Below are 19,298 nucleotides of genomic sequence, written 5' to 3'. Positions count from 1 at the left end.
AGACGCCTCTCCATTACTAACCTGGGCTTGATGTCAGCTGGCATTATAAGCTGACATCAACCCCAGCCCTATTACCCCACTGCCACCGCTACAGGGCAGTGGGAAGAGCGAGGCTAAGTGCCAGAATTGGCGCATCCTATGGATGCGCCATTTCTGGGGCGGCTGACTGCTGGTGTTTCTAGCCTGGGAGGGGGCCAATATTCATGGCACCCTTCCTGGGCTATTAATATCAGCCCCCAGCTGTCTGCCTAGCCTTTGCTAGCTATTAAAATAGGGGGGGGCCCACATCATTTTTTTGGGGGTCCCCCATTTTAATAGCTAGTAAAGGCTAGGTATTCAGCTGGGGGCTGATATTAGTAGCCTGGTAAGCTTCGTGGGTATTACCCCCTTCCCAGGCTTCAAACATCTGCCCCAGCCGTCTGCTTAACCTCCGCTAGAGACTAAAATTACGGGGAACCCCACGCCAATTTTTTTTAAATAAATCCTTTACACTAAATGACAAGTACAGTAATCAACACTGTCACTGTACTTCATATATATGTGACTGACATGTTTCTATCTATCTAATCTATGTGTGATTCTCTATTCTTTCTGTTCTAAATTGTCGGGTACCGGTGTATGCCGCTGCTGAATTGCCGGCTTTTCATGTAATACATTCTACATTATTGTTAGTTGTTTTCCTTCATGTAGAATTAACCTACAAGGAAAGAAAGGGTTTATTTTTATTCCGATATTTGTGTCCCATTGACTTGCGTTGGTTTCCTGTATCGGAATCGGCGATATCCGATACTTTTTGGGTATCGGTCCGATCCAATCCGATCCGATATTTCCCGATATCGGAAGGTATCGCTCAACACTAACAGCCACGTATCAATCACTGCACCTGGACTAACTTGCTGCCACTTGTGTGAATATGCACCAAATGTCTATGCCCCTAATTTTACCTAGTTTTACTTCACATGAAATGTTAGCACTTTTTGTTGGGACTTAAATGTCAGAACTACAAAGGGACTCAAGTGCCTTTTTATGTTGTATTGAAAGGAGTTATCTCAACTTCTTGGATATAGTTTTTAAAAGCCTTTTGCAATTATCAGCTATTTTGCTATACAGCTTACAAGTGCAGCTCTGATCCGGTCAGCTTCGATGCTCCTCCAATGTTGCAGAAGCAAAGCTTCCTCTACTTACAGCATCGAAGGGAACAGTTAAAGGGGTATTCCCATCTACAAGATCCTATCCCAATATGTAGTACAGTCATGGCCAAAAGTTTTGAGAATGACACCAAAATTATATTTTCACATGATCTGCTGGCCTCTGGTTTTTATTAGTGTTTGTCTGATGTTTATATCACATACAGAAATATAATTGCAATCATATTATGAGTACCAATAGGTTATATTGACAGAATGAGTTAATGCAGCAAGTCAATATTTGCAGTGTTGCCCCTTCTTCAAGACCTCTGTAATTCTCCCTGGCATGCTCTCAATCCACTTTTGGACCAAATCCTGACTGATAGCAGTCCATTCTTGCATAATCAATGCTTGCATTTTGCCAGAATTTCTTGGTTTTTGTTTGTCCACCCGTCTCTTGATGATTGACCACAAGTTCCCAATGGGATTAAGATCTGGGGAGTTTCCAGGCCATGGACCCAAAATCTCTGTTTTGTTCCATGAGCCATTTAGTTATCACCTTTGCTTTATGGCAAGGTGCTCCATCATGCTGGAAAAGGCATTGTTGGGCGCCAAACTGCTCTTGGACGGTTGGGAGAAGTTGCTCTTGGAGGACATTCTGGTACCATTCTTTATTCATGGCTGTGTTTTTAGGCAAGACTGTGAGTGAGCCGATTCCCTTGGCTGAGAAGCAACCCCACACATGAATGGTTTCAGGATGCTTTACAGTTGACATGAGACAAGACTGGTGGTAGCGCTCACCTCTTCTTCTCCGAATAAGCTGTTTTCCAGATGTCCCAAACAATCGAAAAAGGGATTCATCAGAGAAAATGACTTTGCCCCAGTCCTCAGCAGTCCACTCCCTGTACCTTTTGCAGAATATCAGTCGGTCCCTGATGTTTTTTCTGGAGAGAAGTGGCTTCTTTGCTGCCCTCCTTGAAACCAGCACTTGCTCAAAGAGTCTCCGCCTCACAGTGCGTGCAGAAGCACTCACACCAGCCTGCTGCCATTCCTGAGCAAGCTCGGCACTGCTGGTAGTCCGATCCCGCAGCTGAAACAGTTTTAAGATACGGTCCTGGCGCTTGCTGGTCTTTCTTGGGCGCTCTGGAGCCTTTTTTGACAACAATGGAAGCTCTCTCCTTGAAGTTCTTGATGATGCGATAAGATTGTTGACTGAGGTGCAATCTTTATAGCTGCGATACTCTTCCCTGTTAGGCCATTTTTGTGCAGTGCAATGGTGGCTGCACGTGTTTCTTTAGAGATAACCATGGTTAACTGAAGAGAAACAATGATACCAAGAACCAGCCTCCTTTTAAAGTGTCCAGTGATGTCATTCTTACTTAATCATGATTGATTGATCGCCAGCCCTGTCCTCATCAACACCCACACCTGTGTTAATGGATCAATCACTAAAATGATGTTAGCTGCTCCTTTTAAGGCAGGACTGCAATGATGTTGAAATGTGTTTTGGGGGTTAAAGTTCATTTTCTGGGCAAATATTGACTTTGCAAGTACAGTAATTGCTGTTAAGCTGATCACTCTTTGACATTCAGGAGTATATGCAAATTGCCATTACAAAAAATTAAGCAGTAAACTTTGGAAAAATTACTATTTGTCTCTTTCTCAATACTTTTGGCCATGACTGTAGGTGTAATAACAGAAAATACCTCCTATTAAAAATGTAGTATAGTTCTACTGATTCGCTATGTCGCTTACCCAGTGTGCAGGGCATTGCAGTAACTTGGGTATCCATGATTACGATCACTCATATAGTGACAGTGGTCATAACCATGGATACCCAAGTTACTGCAATGCCCTGCACATTGGGTAAGCGACATGACAAATTAGAAGAACTATACAACATTTCTAATTGGAGATATTTGCTAATATTATAACACCTACTACATATTGGGATAGGATCTTGGAGATGGAAATACCCCTTTTAAGGCCCGCAGCGCAAATGCTACCAGCCCCAACTGTGCCCCTGAAGGAAAAAGATGATTAGTCAGCTCCTTTGTTCTGCCGACTGACTCTCTGGAGCTTTGGTTAGTTGTGTTAGGGGCTCATGGAAAGAAATCTTGTTTTCGTTCACTGCTTTGCCTCTGCCCCTTCACTTCTGTGGTTGGTGTTTCAGCAGCTGAAACCCATCAATCAAAACGTCGGACACGTCAAAATGACGATTGTACGTGAGGCAAGGTGACTTCTGTAGGACCTGGTGTGGACACTAGATGTGATTGTTCTTTTGGTGATTGCAGTTTTCGTTCTTGTGACCTAAGTAAAATTTCCACTTCTGTTCATACATATGATTGTACGGCTGTTGTTCAATGTTTGTCAGTTACGAAGAGAAGATTTTGGCAAAATTATTAAATGGCATACGGTGCAAAAATATCAAAAGCATTTCTGAATATCAGGAGACTGAGACTGGAAACTTCCAGCGATCGCTCAAACCAAGGAGCACAAGCGTGATGTTCAGGCTCCGATAGTCTATGAATCAAGGCTCGGCTTTGCAAATGCTGAATGCTTCCGTCCCTTGGTGGAGCGATCTGTGGGGGTCTCGGGTTTAATGGTCGGCTACGCCTTTAAAAATTATGAATTTTACGTCTGGAAACGAAGTAGCAGCTTTCTAGTGTAGAGACCTGACTTTCATACTTGACTTTTTCTTAGGCAGTCGAACATCCCGTTCGCACGAATCAGATTCCTCGTCAGATTCCCACGCAGTCCTTTTTTACCAAACCATTCCCGGGTATTATCATGGGAGGCATTTTACCGTTCGGATGTATTTTTATTCAGCTATTTTTCATTCTTAACAGCATTTGGTAAGTGCCTGTAATCTTCACTTGTTGAATCAAAAGTACAATTGTATTTCAGTATATTGATATATAATTGGTATCTTCAGTATTAGAAACCTGGGGAAGTAATGGCGATAGTCAGCATGTAACTCATGTATTTGAGTACTTTTAATCACATTTACTTCTCCATTATTATTCACAGTGGGTGATTTCTATAATTTTTTTTATATAAAAATGTAATTGTATATTCCTAATACAGCTGCATTCAAAATTATTTATCCTCTTTGCGAATTAAGTTTATTAGTAAAATTTACAAACTTTCTGCTGTTCGTAAAGAAGAACAAAGTAAATGGCTGAACACAACTAATATTACAAGTGTTTAATCCAAATTCTGCACAAAATGACACTTTTACGGACTACTGCAGTCCCAGAATTATTCACCCCTTATTGATAAGCATCTTTAATACTTGGTAAAGCCCCTCTGGCTGTTATGACCTGCTGCATACGCGATGCCTAGCCAGACACCAGCTTCTGGCAGCCTTCCTGAGGAATCTGTTTGCCTCTAGTTCACTATGATTCTAAGGTTGTCAAGCAAGTGGTCCAAAAAGTTGAGATTATTGTCATCCACAAACAAGGTAAAGGAAATAAAAAGATATAAAAGGCATTGGATGTTCCTAAAGACATAGTTGGCAGCATATGTCACCAGTTCAAAGTTAAAACTGTTTTCCAATGCTTGACTAATTATTATTTTTTTTGTAGGCATGATTGGTTTTAAAACCAAAGAGTCATATTGTCCCTTCAACACATCATGCGGATCCATTGCAGGGGGCTCTAGAGGTCAGCACGGATGCTGAAAGCTGTATCTGTGCTGTTCGGAAGTTACCAGGATTGCTGCAGCAGTCAGGGGACTAGAGGAGCGCATTATTTAATGTTTCTCTTATGAGAGATTCTTTTAGTCACCTGACTGATGTAGCCAATCAAAGAACACCCTGTCTACAGTGAAGCACGGTGGTGGTTTGGTGATGTTCTGGAGCTGCTTTGCTATGATTCCTATATAGGTCTTCAAACTGAGGCTGGACAGACATCTGTCTGAGATGGTTTGGTGAATCTTGCATTGAGCAGGGGGTTGGACATGATGACCCTGGAGGTCCCTTCCAACTGTGACATTCTATGATTCCTCTGGCACTGCGAGCCTGCTGCGTGTGGATCACGACATTGATTCAATCAAGTGTTAGGAAATCATAGGAGAAAACACCATGCCTCCAGTGAGGAAACTGAAGCCTGTACTTCATGAGACCTATCAGGACAATCAAGCATACCTTAAAGTCATCTTATGCTTGATATCAGAAAAAGTCCTGGAATATTCTGGAGTGGAGTCAGTCGTCTGACTTAAAACCCATGGGATTAGACGATTATTAAATTGGAGGTGAACTGCGATTCCTCAGGAACACTGCCAGAACCTGTTGTCAGGATATGCATCACATGTGCAGCAGGTCACAACACCCAGAGGGGCTCTACTAACTACTAAAGATGCTGGCATGAAGGGGTGAATAATTCTGAGACTACAGTAGTCGGTAAAACTAACATTTTGTGCTAAATTTGGAGAACCCGCTTGTTACATTAGTTGTGTTCAGCTACTTCAATTTCTTCTTTTCTGACTGGTTTATTTGTAAATTTTGCTAATTAACCCAATCTTTAATAGGGCAGAAGGGGGGATAATTTTGATCACAATTGTGTAGCCAATCCTGGTCCCTGTGCACCCACTTCTAGGGCTCCCTTCCTGTGTGACTACAGAGTTGCTGGGCACATCAATGCATTCAGCATGGCAGAACTGCACAGCCTCCTGTATGTAATAAGCAGCCACTCATGCATAGCTCATCATTAATATGGTGTTAGTAATACTGCAGAACTGTGATAATACCAGGCTCCTTCATCATTCGGCCACGCCATCCCTGACTCAGTGGGCACAGCAGGACGCCGGCACGTCTCCGTGGAGCGCTCGGCCCAGCTCTCATGCAGCCTGCATGCATGCTAGTGAATTATTGTTTTTCTGTAGCGAGTTAGTGTCGTCTGGGTAAATCCAGTTATCCGTATGAAATGTAGTTGCATCCTGCAGGGCAGCGCACGTACTTGTAGTAAAAGTTTCCAGTCTTGTGTTTCATGCTACAATATTCAGTGTAGCTGCATTATATCGACCTGCCTTGTGCCGTCTGCTTCATGTCGTGGTAGGACTATCAGCACCAGGGACTGTTCTGTGTTCAGCTTTCTTATGTCTATTTCACGGTGTGTATTTTGTTTTGTAGGTCTCATCAAATGTATTATATGTTCGGTTTCCTGTTTCTGGTATTCATAATCCTTCTGATCACTTGTTCAGAGGCTACTATCTTGCTATGTTACTTCCATCTATGTGCAGAGGTACTTTTTACATACATAGAGAACATTAAACTGTGTTTTGTTTTGTTTTTAAGGTTAAATGTGCTTTTGCTGTACCCAAACCAATGCAATCTATTACCGTTCTCTACATGTTACGAAGTATCCAGCCCCTGGGAACATTATTGCCCCATTACAGAATATCAGATGGCTCCTTTCTTTTATGCCTCATATTTTTTCTCCTATTATCTAGGCTGTGCCATTTTTGCCATATAATTTAGTCATTTTTTATTTTCTACTTTTTGAAAGACTTGGAGTTCATTCTTGCAATTGATTAAAGTAGGAAAACGTGTGGACTAATGGAAGATTATAAAAGTAGTATTAAACACTATTGGTAACTTAGGATAGAAAACCTATTAACATAACAAATTAATGTGGGGCACAACAAAACAAAGACCCAAAGAGTATATATGGCCCATTAAAATACTATTTATTTAGATACAATTAAAAAGATAGAATAATTACACAAGGTGGAACAGAGGCTGCTGTCCTCAGGCAGGGACATTAAACACCCATATACATGGCGGTAACATTCATATGTTCAAAGAATTCACATACATCATCTAATCATATAGCTCCAATGCCCTGGGATATACTTTTGCTCTGATTCCAAGCCGATAGGCAATAAGTAAGAATAGTTAACAAAGATTTCACTTACATGAAATGACCGCCATTAAGTGCCTTGTCCCCGCCACCCCAACGCACGTTTCGCTGTATCTTCGTCAGGAGGCCTGAATACTATCTGACACAATTGGATTCGATGAGCTGCTGCCCTTTAAAACGCATAGGCCCTGTTTCATCATTGCCTTTGTGCTTGTTTTTTGTCTAATTTTGTTAGGCTTCATTCAGTCGTCCTTGAGTCGCGTACATTTTTTTCAGATAGAAGACATACCCATTATAATTTCTGGTGCTGTTCACATATCAGTGTTTTTTTTTCTAATTCTAGATTGAGTAGTCTTTAAAAACATCACGGAGATCTAGATCATGGATCAAAATTGCCCATACAGAGTCCATGAAAATCACCGACAGCACACTGATGGCACGTGAGCCGTCTGTTATTAATAGCAATGAATAGCAGAAGCTTTGTCATTTTTTTTTCTTTCCTTATGTGAAATCACTAATGAAAAAAACCTGACAAATGGACCAAACACTAAAGCTGATCTGAAACACTGGTGAACAGCGATCCACGTTCTTGCGTGCTAGAAAAATGCTGGAAATTAGGAATATACCGAAATAATTGTATTTTTTTGTAACCTTTTTGACTCTTGTAATATTAATTAGCACATGTGTACCTTTTTTGTCTTGAGAGAATAGGCTTATTTTTATTTTTTATTTTTTTTTACAGACCTGTGAAAAGAATACTAAATTGTATGTAACTCCTTGTTTTTTTCCATTTCTGTGCAGGATTACCATTGGTGGTGGCGGTCCTTCCTAACGAGTGGATTCACCGCTGTTTACCTCTTTATCTACGCGGTTCATTATTTCTTCTCTAAGCTGCAAATCACAGGAACTGCCAGCACCATTTTGTACTTTGGGTACACGATGATCATGGTTTTAATTTTTTTCCTGTTTACAGGTAAGTAGCAATTATACAGAAAATTCCCAGAACTGTTTGTCTTATTTCAGTGTTCAGGCACATAAAATATGAGGGGATGAGCAAAGGACAGAGAAAATACCTCTATTAGGTGCATGCATTGGCGTTAACCTCTTCACCACCCTTGTTGGAGAACCACACTGTACCTTATGACTGTAATTATGTATTGGAAGGGCTGGTTGTGTTAGCAGACACTGCTATTGCTTTGGAAGCTAGCCTTATAGAGGTATCTGATTATAGGAAGGGATGAAAACAAGATGCTGGTGGTAACTGAAGTGCTTTATGTATAGCTGTAGCCATGCTATCATGTTGGGCACAGAAGGCTGCAGCATATTCAATGGCTTCGGTGTCATCCCGCAAGTCTAGCGATCGATGCAGGAGGCAGAATTAAAATAACACGTCCATGTCAGCTTAGTGCTGTGATACGACTATCGGCGCCCCACCTCTGGGATCGGCACTTCTGCTGAGATTGGTCCTCCTGTCTGGTGATGTGGCCCCGACATCTAATTAGAGAAGTGATGAGGTGGTTGCACATGTGTGCAGCGCCCCTCATTCTGTGTTGTAGGACTGGTGAAGGCAGACCAGTGAAATACTCATTTACTTAAAATGATTTAAGATTCAGAATTCTCTGACACTAGAAGCCCAGGCTCAATGTTGTTTTTTTGTTTTTATCCAAGCTTTTAAAAAGAGTAAAGATGACAATTTAAGAAGTGGGATTGGCCAACGTGCCTGCAGCAACTGCTGAGTAGAGTTGAACCCTGTCTGTGGCACTGCTGGGGTGTGAGGTGTATCTCTGCCCTGTCTGTGGCATTGCTGGGGTGTGAGGTGTACCTCTGCCCTGTCTGTGGTACTGCTGGGGTGTGAGGTGTACCTCTGCCCTGTCTGTGGCACTGCTGGGGTGTGAGGTGTACCTCTGCCCTGTTTGTGGCACTGCTGGGGTGTGAGGTGTACCTCTGCCCTGTCTGTGGCACTGCTGGGTTGTGAGGTGTACCTCTGCCCTGTCTGTGGCACTGCTGGGGTGTGAGCTGTACCTCTGCCCTGTCTGTGGCACTGCTGGGGTGTGAGCTGTACCTCTGCCCTGTCTGTGGCACTGCTGGGGTGTAAGGTGTACCTCTGCCCTGTCTGTGGCACTGCTGGGGTGTGAGGTGTACCTCTGCCCTGTCTGTGGCACTGCTGGGGTGTGAGGTGTACCTCTGCCCTGTCTGTGGCACTGCTGGGGTGTGAGGTGTACCTCTGCCCTGTCTGTGGCACTGCTGGGGTGTAAGGTGTACCTCTGCCCTGTTTGTGGCACTGCTGGGGTGTGAGGTGTACCTCTGCCCTGTCTGTGGCACTGCTGGGGTGTGAGGTGTACCTCTGCCCTGTCTGTGGCACTGCTGGGGTGTGAGGTGTACCTCTGCCCTGTCTGTGGCACTGCTGGGGTGTGAGCTGTACCTCTGCCCTGTCTGTGGCACTGCTGGGGTGTGAGCTGTACCTCTGCCCTGTCTGTGGCACTGCTGGGGTGTGAGCTGTACCTCTGCCCTGTCTGTGGCACTGCTGGGGTGTGAGCTGTACCTCTGCCCTGTCTGTGGCACTGCTGGGGTGTGAGCTGTACCTCTGCCCTGTCTGTGGCACTGCTGGGGTGTGAGCTGTACCTCTGCCCTGTCTGTGGCACTGCTGGGGTGTGAGCTGTACCTCTGCCCTGTCTGTGGCACTGCTGGGGTGTGAGCTGTACCTCTGCCCTGTCTGTGGCACTGCTGGGGTGTGAGGTGTACCTCTGCCCTGTTTGTGGCACTGCTGGGGTGTGAGGTGTACCTCTGCCCTGTCTGTGGCACTGCTGGGGTGTGAGGTGTACCTCTGCCCTGTCTGTGGCACTGCTGGGGTGTGAGGTGTACCTCTGCCCTGTCTGTGGCACTGCTGGGGTGTGAGCTGTACCTCTGCCCTGTCTGTGGCACTGCTGGGGTGTGAGCTGTACCTCTGCCCTGTCTGTGGCACTGCTGGGGTGTGAGCTGTACCTCTGCCCTGTCTGTGGCACTGCTGGGGTGTGAGCTGTACCTCTGCCCTGTCTGTGGCACTGCTGGGGTGTGAGCTGTACCTCTGCCCTGTCTGTGGCACTGCTGGGGTGTGAGCTGTACCTCTGCCCGGTCTGTGGCACTGCTGGGGTGTGAGCTGTACCTCTGCCCGGTCTGTGGCACTGCTGGGGTGGGAGGTGTACCTCTGCCCGGTCTGTGGCACTGCTGGGGTGGGAGGTGTACCTCTGCCCTGTCTGTGGTACTGCTGGGGTGGGAGGTGTACCTCTGCCCTGTCTGTGGCACTGCTGGGGTGGGAGGTGTACCTCTGCCCTGTCTGTGGCACTGCTGGGGTGGGAGGTGTACCTCTGCCCTGTCTGTGGCACTGCTGGGGTGGGAGGTGTACCTCTGCCCTGTCTGTGGCACTGCTGGGGTGGGAGCTGTACCTCTGCCCTGTCTGTGGCACTGCTGGGGTGGGAGCTGTACCTCTGCCCTGTCTGTGGCACTGCTGGGGTGGGAGCTGTACCTCTGCCCTGTCTGTGGCACTGCTGGGGTGGGAGCTGTACCTCTGCCCTGTCTGTGGCACTGCTGGGGTGGGAGCTGTACCTCTGCCCTGTCTGTGGCACTGCTGGGGTGGGAGCTGTACCTCTGCCCTGTCTGTGGCACTGCTGGGGTGGGAGCTGTACCTCTGCCCTGTCTGTGGCACTGCTGGGGTGGGAGCTGTACCTCTGCCCTGTCTGTGGCACTGCTGGGGTGGGAGCTGTACCTCTGCCCTGTCTGTGGCACTGCTGGGGTGGGAGCTGTACCTCTGCCCTGTCTGTGGCACTGCTGGGGTGGGAGCTGTACCTCTGCCCTGTCTGTGGCACTGCTGGGGTGGGAGCTGTACCTCTGCCCTGTCTGTGGCACTGCTGGGGTGGGAGCTGTACCTCTGCCCTGTCTGTGGCACTGCTGGGGTGGGAGCTGTACCTCTGCCCTGTCTGTGGCACTGCTGGGGTGGGAGCTGTACCTCTGCCCTGTCTGTGGCACTGCTGGGGTGGGAGCTGTACCTCTGCCCTGTCTGTGGCACTGCTGGGGTGGGAGCTGTACCTCTGCCCTGTCTGTGGCACTGCTGGGGTGGGAGCTGTACCTCTGCCCTGTCTGTGGCACTGCTGGGGTGGGAGCTGTACCTCTGCCCTGTCTGTGGCACTGCTGGGGTGGGAGCTGTACCTCTGCCCTGTCTGTGGCACTGCTGGGGTGGGAGCTGTACCTCTGCCCTGTCTGTGGCACTGCTGGGGTGGGAGGTGTACCTCTGCCCGGTCTGTGGCACTGCTGGGGTGGGAGGTGTACCTCTGCCCTGTCTGTGGCACTGCTGGGGTGGGAGGTGTACCTCTGCCCTGTCTGTGGCACTGCTGGGGTGGGAGGTGTACCTCTGCCCTGTCTGTGGCACTGCTGGGGTGGGAGGTGTACCTCTGCCCTGTCTGTGGCACTGCTGGGGTGGGAGGTGTACCTCTGCCCTGTCTGTGGCACTGCTGGGGTGGGAGCTGTACCTCTGCCCTGTCTGTGGCACTGCTGGGGTGGGAGCTGTACCTCTGCCCTGTCTGTGGCACTGCTGGGGTGGGAGCTGTACCTCTGCCCTGTCTGTGGCACTGCTGGGGTGGGAGCTGTACCTCTGCCCTGTCTGTGGCACTGCTGGGGTGGGAGCTGTACCTCTGCCCTGTCTGTGGCACTGCTGGGGTGGGAGCTGTACCTCTGCCCTGTCTGTGGCACTGCTGGGGTGGGAGCTGTACCTCTGCCCTGTCTGTGGCACTGCTGGGGTGGGAGCTGTACCTCTGCCCTGTCTGTGGCACTGCTGGGGTGGGAGCTGTACCTCTGCCCTGTCTGTGGCACTGCTGGGGTGGGAGCTGTACCTCTGCCCTGTCTGTGGCACTGCTGGGGTGGGAGCTGTACCTCTGCCCTGTCTGTGGCACTGCTGGGGTGGGAGCTGTACCTCTGCCCTGTCTGTGGCACTGCTGGGGTGGGAGCTGTACCTCTGCCCTGTCTGTGGCACTGCTGGGGTGGGAGCTGTACCTCTGCCCTGTCTGTGGCACTGCTGGGGTGGGAGCTGTACCTCTGCCCTGTCTGTGGCACTGCTGGGGTGGGAGCTGTACCTCTGCCCTGTCTGTGGCACTGCTGGGGTGGGAGCTGTACCTCTGCCCTGTCTGTGGCACTGCTGGGGAGGGAGCTGTACCTCTGCCCTGTCTGTGGCACTGCTGGGGTGGGAGCTGTACCTCTGCCCTGTCTGTGGCACTGCTGGGGTGGGAGCTGTACCTCTGCCCTGTCTGTGGCACTGCTGGGGTGGGAGCTGTACCTCTGCCCTGTCTGTGGCACTGCTGGGGTGGGAGCTGTACCTCTGCCCTGTCTGTGGCACTGCTGGGGTGGGAGCTGTACCTCTGCCCTGTCTGTGGCACCGCTGGGGTGGGAGCTGTACCTCTGCCCTGTCTGTGGCACCGCTGGGGTGGGAGCTGTACCTCTGCCCTGTCTGTGGCACCGCTGGGGTGGGAGCTGTACCTCTGCCCTGTCTGTGGCACCGCTGGGGTGGGAGCTGTACCTCTGCCCTGTCTGTGGCACCGCTGGGGTGGGAGCTGTACCTCTGCCCTGTCTGTGGCACCGCTGGGGTGGGAGCTGTACCTCTGCCCTGTCTGTGGCACCGCTGGGGTGGGAGCTGTACCTCTGCCCTGTCTGTGGCACCGCTGGGGTGGGAGCTGTACCTCTGCCCTGTCTTTGGCACCGCTGGGGTGGGAGCTGTACCTCTGCCCTGTCTGTGGCACCGCTGGGGTGGGAGCTGTACCTCTGCCCTGTCTGTGGCACCGCTGGGGTGGGAGCTGTACCTCTGCCCTGTCTGTGGCACCGCTGGGGTGGGAGCTGTACCTCTGCCCTGTCTGTGGCACCGCTGGGGTGGGAGCTGTACCTCTGCCCTGTCTGTGGCACCGCTGGGGTGGGAGGTGTACCTCTGCCCTGTCTGTGGCACTGCTGGGGTGGGAGGTGTACCATTGCCCTGTCTGTGGCACTGCTGGGGTGGGAGGTGTACCTCTGCCCTGTCTGTGGCACTGCTGGGGTGGGAGGTGTACCTCTGCCCTGTCTGTGGCACTGCTGGGGTGGGAGCTGTACCTCTGCCCTGTCTGTGGCACTGCTGGGGTGGGAGCTGTACCTCTGCCCTGTCTGTGGCACTGCTGGGGTGTGAGCTGTACCTCTGCCCTGTCTGTGGCACTGCTGGGGAGGGAGCTGTACCTCTGCCCTGTCTGTGGCACTGCTGGGGAGGGAGCTGTACCTCTGCCCTGTCTGTGGCACTGCTGGGGTGGGAGCTGTACCTCTGCCCTGTCTGTGGCACTGCTGGGGTGGGAGCTGTACCTCTGCCCTGTCTGTGGCACTGCTGGGGTGGGAGCTGTACCTCTGCCCTGTCTGTGGCACTGCTGCGGTGGGAGCTGTACCTCTGCCCTGTCTGTGGCACTGCTGGGGTGGGAGGTGTACCTCTGCCCTGTCTGTGGCACTGCTGGGGTGGGAGCTGTACCTCTGCCCTGTCTGTGGCACTGCTGGGGTGGGAGCTGTACCTCTGCCCTGTCTGTGGCACTGCTGGGGTGGGAGCTGTACCTCTGCCCTGTCTGTGGCACTGCTGGGGTGGGAGGTGTACCTCTGCCCTGTCTGTGGCACTGCTGGGGTGGGAGGTGTACCTCTGCCCTGTCTGTGGCACTGCTGGGGTGGGAGGTGTACCTCTGCCCTGTCTGTGGCACTGCTGGGGTGGGAGGTGTACCATTGCCCTGTCTGTGGCACTGCTGGGGTGGGAGGTGTACCTCTGCCCTGTCTGTGGCACTGCTGGGGTGGGAGGTGTACCTCTGCCCTGTCTGTGGCACTGCTGGGGTGGGAGGTGTACCTCTGCCCTGTCTGTGGCACTGCTGGGGTGGGAGCTGTACCTCTGCCCTGTCTGTGGCACTGCTGGGGTGGGAGCTGTACCTCTGCCCTGTCTGTGGCACTGCTGGGGTGGGAGCTGTACCTCTGCCCTGTCTGTGGCACTGCTGGGGTGGGAGCTGTACCTCTGCCCTGTCTGTGGCACTGCTGGGGTGGGAGCTGTACCTCTGCCCTGTCTGTGGCACTGCTGGGGTGGGAGCTGTACCTCTGCCCTGTCTGTGGCACTGCTGGGGTGGGAGCTGTACCTCTGCCCTGTCTGTGGCACTGCTGGGGTGGGAGCTGTACCTCTGCCCTGTCTGTGGCACTGCTGGGGTGGGAGCTGTACCTCTGCCCTGTCTGTGGCACTGCTGGGGTGGGAGCTGTACCTCTGCCCTGTCTGTGGCACTGCTGGGGTGGGAGCTGTACCTCTGCCCTGTCTGTGGCACTGCTGGGGTGGGAGGTGTACCATTGCCCTGTCTGTGGCACTGCTGGGGTGGGAGGTGTACCATTGCCCTGTCTGTGGCACTGCTGGGGTGGGAGGTGTACCATTGCCCTGTCTGTGGCACTGCTGGGGTGGGAGGTGTACCTCTGCCCTGTCTGTGGCACTGCTGGGGTGGGAGGTGTACCTCTGCCCTGTCTGTGGCACTGCTGGGGTGGGAGGTGTACCTCTGCCCTGTCTGTGGCACTGCTGGGGTGGGAGGTGTACCATTGCCCTGTCTGTGGCACTGCTGGGGTGGGAGCTGTACCATTGCCCTGTCTGTGGCACTGCTGGGGTGGGAGCTGTACCTCTGCCCTGTCTGTGGCACTGCTGGGGTGGGAGCTGTACCTCTGCCCTGTCTGTGGCACTGCTGGGGTGGGAGGTGTACCATCAATCTAGGTATAGTTCTCTATCTCTAATCTCCTGCTATTGAACCCATTGTATGCCCCGGGCATTTTTATTCTTATATGCTCCCCCATGCTGTTAAGTGCTGCCCCCATCCGGAGGCTGGGGGAGGAGTGTGGCGCCGGAGTACCCGCGTGCCCATACCGCGCTGTCCGGCGCCATTTTGTTGAACACACACTGCAGATCTGTCTTCAGTAAAATGGTGCCAGATAGCACGCTATGCGCATTTGCTGATACCGCCCCCGGCCAGAACAGAGGCGCCACAGCAACACTCCTCCCGGTCAGGTAAGTATGTCCTCATGGTGCCGGAGATCGCGGTATGCGTTCAGTGCCTACGTATACTGTGATCTCCGGCGCCATACACTCCTCTCACCTGTAACGGCTCCATGCGTTCTTCTGTCTGGAGCTAGACTGCACAGGCGCGCCGCGCATGCACCGCTTATAGAGGCTTCAGACAGAGGGACACATCTCCCATTATATTAGAGAGAGATAATAAATTTGCCATATCTGTATTTAAAAAGAAAAAACTGAAGTGTGTTTCTACAGAGCAAGACGTGTGAATTTTAGAATTGAGTTTAATGTCCAGTGTGGAAATTCTGTTGTAATTAAATCTGATTTTTTAGTGGACCCCCCCCCCCCCACCCATTTTTAAACTATAAGAAGTTATTTTCTGCACACTTTTCTTCTAATTGTGATGATTTAATGAGTGAATTCTCTACAGCACCGAATATTTACTCCTCGCTATGAAGGCAAAACTAAAACGATAGCTTCAGCAGCATCTCAGCCAGACATTCGATGCTTGTGGTTTTACTGTGGGCTTTTCTTCTTCTGCCGCTCCATCACTGCCAACAATGGGAAGATTTCCCTTTCTCATACCTACCGTCATCCGTTCTGTTTATACAGCAGGGTGTTTATCTAAAAGCAGACAAGCTGCTTAAATTGCTTTAGTTGCTTTGACTACTGATTCGTATTTAGAAGCACGGTAAATATTTGTACGCAAAGCCAATTTTGTATTTTGTAGACAACTATAAAAAAAATAAATAAATTGCCGCTTGTCTTCTGGAGCACAAAAAAGCCCACATCATGGGGGAGAAATGTAAATTAATTAATTCCAATCTGCTCCGAAAAGGGAGCGAGGCAGTTGTCTGCAAGTGTATGTTTTCACTTGCCTAATGTATGTTTAGACAGCTCCAACCTTAAGCTCTGCTAATTTGCTGCTCATTCTGCCAGAGTTTCAAATCGAGTGGGAAACGTTTACAGACTTTCATTTTTTATGATCACAAATGCGGGTAGATGACTGCATTCACAAATTAAGGAAATGCTGCACTTACGGGAGTTTTCCCTGGTTTTAAATGATTCTGAGAGAATGGCGCTCTCATCTTGAAATGGAAACTTTTTTTTTTTTTTTTTTTCAATTTTCGTAAAAGATTGTAAAGAAAACTATTTGTATGCACTCTAACATTATAATTCTTTTGATTACATATATTTTATTTTTCCTTTTTAAAGAAGCTCTGCATCAAGTTTAAGGGGTTATCCAGTCTGTGATTATAGGCTTCTGAATCCTTAGTGTGTGTATCGCACGCTGTCAGGATTCACTGATGCTGATGGCAAGAGCCGGCGGTCACATGCCGACTAGACATGCTCAGCCTCACTCAAGACAAGTAAGTAAATTAAGCGAGACCGAGCACGTTTAGTCAGAATGTGGCCGGAACTATGCAAATTGCATAATAGTCCTTTTAAACTTTTTTCTCAGTCAATTGTAGATCATTTGTAATCCACACTACCATTTGTTGAAAAAATCATCCAGCATTCTTTTATTTACTTATGCTGACTGACTGCTCACTCATCATTAGTGACGGCTGTCATTCAGTGCAGGGGGCGCTGTTACAGCTGTCGCTCTCTATGCAGAATGCTGACTGATCCAGCACCACCCCTATGACTGAAACTGGAACGCTGCCAGGAGGAATAAAGTTAATTTCCTCCCGGCAGCGGGGGTCTAAGTGCCGACGCCGGGCAGGTTCAGAAAGCTATTAACCTACAGGTTAACAGCTTTTTTCATGCGACAAGTTCCCTTTAATTTTGTAGTTTAGTGCTCGTTGCCTAGGCAAGAAGTGCTGACTTGTAAGCGGTTTACTTATAGAGCTTGCAAGCGCTGCTCAGGAGCTGTCCAGATAACTAGACATGGCTAGCTTCAGTGCTCCTGCACTCACCTGATGCTGCAGAGGAAAAGCTACCTCTGCTTGCAGCATTAAAGCGTACATAGTTCAGACCAGCGGCAAGCCGGGAGGCAGAAGAGCTGTGTGCTCCTGAAGACAGAACATGAGCACATGCCTTTTAATGAATGTCATATGATTCTTTGAAAGGTCCATCGAAAGAATGAATCAAGGGACGGTTCTTTGTCTTGATCACACAAGTATTTTTCTAACCTCTCTCCTGTGTGATAAATCTAGTTTCACGCCTTTCAAACAACCTTAGCTGTATGTATGTGACTGACTACTATTTTGTATGTATGGACAACTTAAAGAGGTTGTCCACTAATTATACATTGATGCCTGATCGGCCCTGGTCCGGCACCCCCGCCGATCAGCTGTCATTGGTGGCGGCTGCCGCCGACCGGAAGTACTTGCTTGCTGAGCTTGGCTGTCTAGTTGTTGTGGCCACCACAGGGTACTGCACATCCGCCTCCTATTCAATTCAATGGGAGGCGGATGTGTAGTACCCCACGGCGGCCACTACAGCTAGGCGGCCAAGCTCGGCAAGTAAGTACTGGTGGCCGCCGACACCGATAACGGCTGATCGGTGGGGTTGCCGGCAGCCAGACCGCAGCCGATCAGACATTGATGATCTATCCTATGGATAGGTCATCAATGTATAAGTAGTGGACAAGGTCTTTAAATAACTACTGTGGGGTCTGACTATACCCAGGGTTTGTTGTAAGTCTGTAACTAGGTAAACCCTTTGCACTATACATTTACTTAGTCACCTTTTCATGTTTCATACAATATTGTGTGGTGCAGTGAATAGGATTAACAGAAATGTTATTTTTCTCTTCTCCAGGTACCATTGGTTTCTTTTCTTGCTACTGGTTTGTTAGGAAGATATACAGTGTGGTAAAAGTGGACTAATCAAGTATTGCAATGAAATTGGTACCGATAAAGCCACAACGTATGACTCCAAGAATAAGAAGATGCTACCTTTTAGAGACTGGGACTAGCAGCATATTGTGGGACCGCACAATGAGGAGACGAGCACTCTGGGAGACTGTTTACGACATTGCGTCTTGTGCTCATCATCATCAATACTCTAATTTTTTTAATCACCATTTGCTGTAAATACACCAGTGTGAGCCATGGGATGTTGTTGGATTCATTCAGCAATGACTGGGTGCGTTTCTTACTTTTGCCCATGACCGATAATATAAGTCATGGCTGACCATGATGTTGATTGATATCCCACAATGATTATATAATTTTTGCTTTTGTGCCTTCCAGACATTATACATAAGAGGTTTATTTGTACAGAGGTTCACTATGTTCTACATAAATACTGTGTGTTCTATGAAAAGTCAGTTTGTTTGTTTTTTTAAATTTAATAAGATGTTTATTTTATTTCTCTTTTTTTAACCCATTCCAGCCAGTCTGCTTTAGTTGCTCAATGTTTCTTTGATTTTTTTATTTGTTCGATCAGAAAGCGCCTAGCCTGTATATACTAGAAGTGATGCCTTCAAGAAGCCTTAGTGTGAAGTGCAAGGTACTAGACTCCTGCGTTTTCTAGAACTAACAAACCGAAACATGTGGCGTGTATTTTTCAGCCTTTTTGCCTATGTCTTGTCTTGTGCAATAAAGTTACGAAGACCACAAACTTTTCTAAACTATCTTATGAAGGTACAACGTGACTTTTGTCTTGTTGATTGATATGCCAAATGTAAGTAAGCAGCTCCTTTCATGCTGCCTGGGTTTTCCATTGCAGACAGTCATCATTTCTCTACCCAGCATCCTGGGTCCCTCTAGCGCTTTGAATCCCATATGACATTGTGGGGCTCAGTTAACGCCGTAGGCGCTCCTGAAGCAGAAATGAAGACCGACTGTCATGGAGGATGGGATGCCAAACCAGTGCAGGGCAAATCTAATTGCTAATCTCTAATGCCAAGTTTTGGTGGATGTTATGCGACCCACCACATTGTGAGAGCTCAACAAGAGTCTTTTTGCCCATCCCTGCTAAAAAAATTAAAAAAAAAAGATTCTTGGCAGCTTATTGTTAATGTCAAAGCATGAGAATTTACATTTTTATAGAGGTATCACGAATATCTATAGGGGTTAACTTGCTTTTTACTGGGAGTCCTACTGCTAGGATCCCCACAATCCTGAGGACTGGACTCTACAGAGCCCTTTCTTAAATGGAGTGGAGGTATGCATGCTTAATCTGTGCTGCTGCCCTTGTCTATGGGACTACCGAAGTACAGCGCTTGGCTATTTCCAGCAGTCCTGCAGGCAATGAAGGTCACAGGTCAAGCATGCGTGCACCTTTTATTTCATTCAATAAGGTGCTCTG

General features: G+C 49.0%; 1 protein-coding gene across 1 annotated transcript in view; it reads left to right on the top strand.

Annotated features, from left to right (window-relative positions):
• LOC141154817 (transmembrane 9 superfamily member 2-like) overlaps nt 1-18,608 on the top strand; it is a 56,908-nt gene extending 38,300 nt beyond the window's left edge. Inside the window, exons 14-17 of the mRNA XM_073641264.1 lie at nt 3,831-3,982; nt 6,259-6,370; nt 7,790-7,961; nt 17,805-18,608. Coding sequence (XP_073497365.1) covers nt 3,831-3,982; nt 6,259-6,370; nt 7,790-7,961; nt 17,805-17,872 — 504 coding nt within the window. The 3' untranslated portion in view covers nt 17,873-18,608. The remainder of the gene's footprint in view (nt 1-3,830; nt 3,983-6,258; nt 6,371-7,789; nt 7,962-17,804) is intronic.
• Nucleotides 18,609-19,298: the final 690 nt, after the last annotated feature.

This window comes from Phyllobates terribilis, unplaced genomic scaffold (genome assembly GCF_046119375.1).
Source record: "Phyllobates terribilis strain yellow unplaced genomic scaffold, ASM4611937v1 Scaffold_7__3_contigs__length_470593459, whole genome shotgun sequence".
NCBI classification, from domain to species: Eukaryota; Metazoa; Chordata; class Amphibia; order Anura; family Dendrobatidae; genus Phyllobates; species Phyllobates terribilis.
This window is presented reverse-complemented; position numbering and strand designations above follow the sequence as displayed.